Source organism: Kryptolebias marmoratus, linkage group LG13 (assembly GCF_001649575.2).
Source record: "Kryptolebias marmoratus isolate JLee-2015 linkage group LG13, ASM164957v2, whole genome shotgun sequence".
Taxonomy (NCBI): Eukaryota; Metazoa; Chordata; class Actinopteri; order Cyprinodontiformes; family Rivulidae; genus Kryptolebias; species Kryptolebias marmoratus.
The window spans coordinates 16,107,145-16,109,173 of record NC_051442.1 but is presented as its reverse complement, the minus strand read 5'-3'; the positions used below and the strand labels follow the sequence as shown (position 1 = coordinate 16,109,173).

The 2,029-nt window shown below is 42.3% G+C and overlaps 1 protein-coding gene across 1 annotated transcript in view; it reads right to left on the bottom strand.

The window, feature by feature from the left end:
• LOC108247420 (oligophrenin-1) overlaps window positions 1-2,029 on the bottom strand; it is a gene marked incomplete at its 5' end in the record, with an annotated part of 21,376 nt that overhangs the window by 14,696 nt on the left and 4,651 nt on the right. The window contains 1 exon segment of the mRNA XM_025010434.2: window positions 1,059-1,137. Coding sequence (XP_024866202.1) covers window positions 1,059-1,137 — 79 coding nt within the window.

The following is a 2,029-nucleotide window of genomic DNA, read 5'->3' as shown; positions in this document are numbered from 1 at the left end:
GGTGTAATAAATAAATAAAAACTGCCAAAATATCCAGTTGCTTCGGAGGCTCTGGAGGAGGACATGCAGGATTTTCCCTCGTTTTCGCCAAATCGCTTTTAAAAAAAGTTTTAAAGCAAGGAATAACTTCTTATTTTGGGACGTGAAGTCAAGCTTGTCAACGTCTTGGGCCCGAAATGTGCGAATTAAAAAGCATTCACGGGAACAGTAACGCATCCGTCTGGATCAGCTTCCAAAAGTTCTGAGTGCTTTCATTTTAAAAAAAATTCTTTTTTGCACACAGGGTAACAGAATCCAACGTCATCTGTTTGGCTTTTTATTAAAAAAAAAAAAGACTAAAACCAACGATCTGAGCAGTCAGATTGTTCTCCTTCCATTTATCAGAGTTGCCTGCGGCGCGGAGGAGCTTTAGTTAAGAAATATGGGAGAATCTGTGTGGAAAGGCTTCAGGAAACTTTCATAATGTGAAGAAACCGGCGAGGAAGCCGAACAGGAAGAGGGCACTAAAAGCGTGCTACGTCCTATTTTCACTTCCTCTATTTGTTTTGTTCACACCATCCAGACGCAGCGGACTGATTAAACAAATTGTACAAATAAAACTCTTCGGTTTGCCTTCGGCTCCGACCCGATTTGTGCAGAAAGAGGTCAGAGGAGTAACAGGTCGGCTCCATTAACAACTAAACCTGATTAATTATTGGCTGTAAAAGGCTACACTGCACATGAATCCCTTCACGTGCTGTAAAAGCTTCACAAACACACCCCTTACAAATCTGCATCTCTGAAGCATTTCCTTCATAAATGCCACATTTCAGCTTCCAGCTGTGATACAAATTTACACCTCGACAAACGTATAATATTACTTTAAAAAACAACACTTAAACCCTTCCCCCCTCCTTTTCCAATGTATTTCTTTTTCTTAACTGGAAAACATGATTTTATAAAAGTAAAACCCTGTTTTAATACTGAAGTTCAACGCTTAGAGATGTTGAATTGTTTTTCTGAAAAACCCAGCAGACTGGTTTGAAGCGGGCGAGAGGGAGAAGAAGAAAAAAACTCACAGGCTCCTTTCCATCCATGGCCTCCATCCACAACTTCCTGTCCCCCTCAGAAAGGGCCTGGAACGTGACGGGTGCGTTTCTGTGGAAACAGAAAAAAAAGCCATTAAAAAAGATTTTAAAAAAAGAAAGAAAGAAAGAAAGAAAGAAGAAGTCGCCGTTTAATTATTCACTTAAAAGGATGCACTATGTTAAAACAGCCAACCACTGTGAGCGGCTTAATTAAACTCACAAATCACTCGGTTTTGTTTTGTTTTTTTAAAAGCCGAACAGAGTAGACAAAGTGGCGATAAGAACACCTCCAGGAGGAAGTGTCTTTTAAGTGCCCCATGTGGCGGCGGCGCGGCGAGGCGAACACGACGGGCATGAAGGAATGATGAAAACCTGCCGCAGAAAACGACTCGCTCAGGTGCCAGACATTCACAGCTCGTGGGCCGGCGGATTAATCGTTAACGAAAACAGCTGCTCTGATCCGAACAGAGAGCCTGAGAAAAAAATAATAAATCTTTGATACGTTTACGTCGCGTTCAACTTTCCCAGCAAAGCAGCCGTCACATTTCTGATGCAGGTATTCAGCTCTTATGGATCAACGAACTATAAAGAATGAGCCAATATGAGATGAAACTGGTTCTACTTTGTATAATTAATCCCGCTCCGTTCGCTCGTATTAAATTAAAAGTCTGTGCCTGAGCATCAGGAGCGTTTCAGGCGTCGCCTTTATTCCAGAGCCGACGGCATTACTTCCTACATTAGACAGCACTGCCACCTTGAGTTGATCAAACATCTACTGAATATGCTGCTGATGCATTGTTCACGCTGCTTCTAATCCTCCAAAAACTCTGTCGACACACAAGTGTTTCTGCAGATTACGAGGGGAAGAAAAACCCTGGCGCCGACGGGTAAAGCCGTTTGTCAGATGTATTTGCTTCCAAATGGCCTGCTTACATAAATATGAGCTTGTTGTGTTCCTCCTC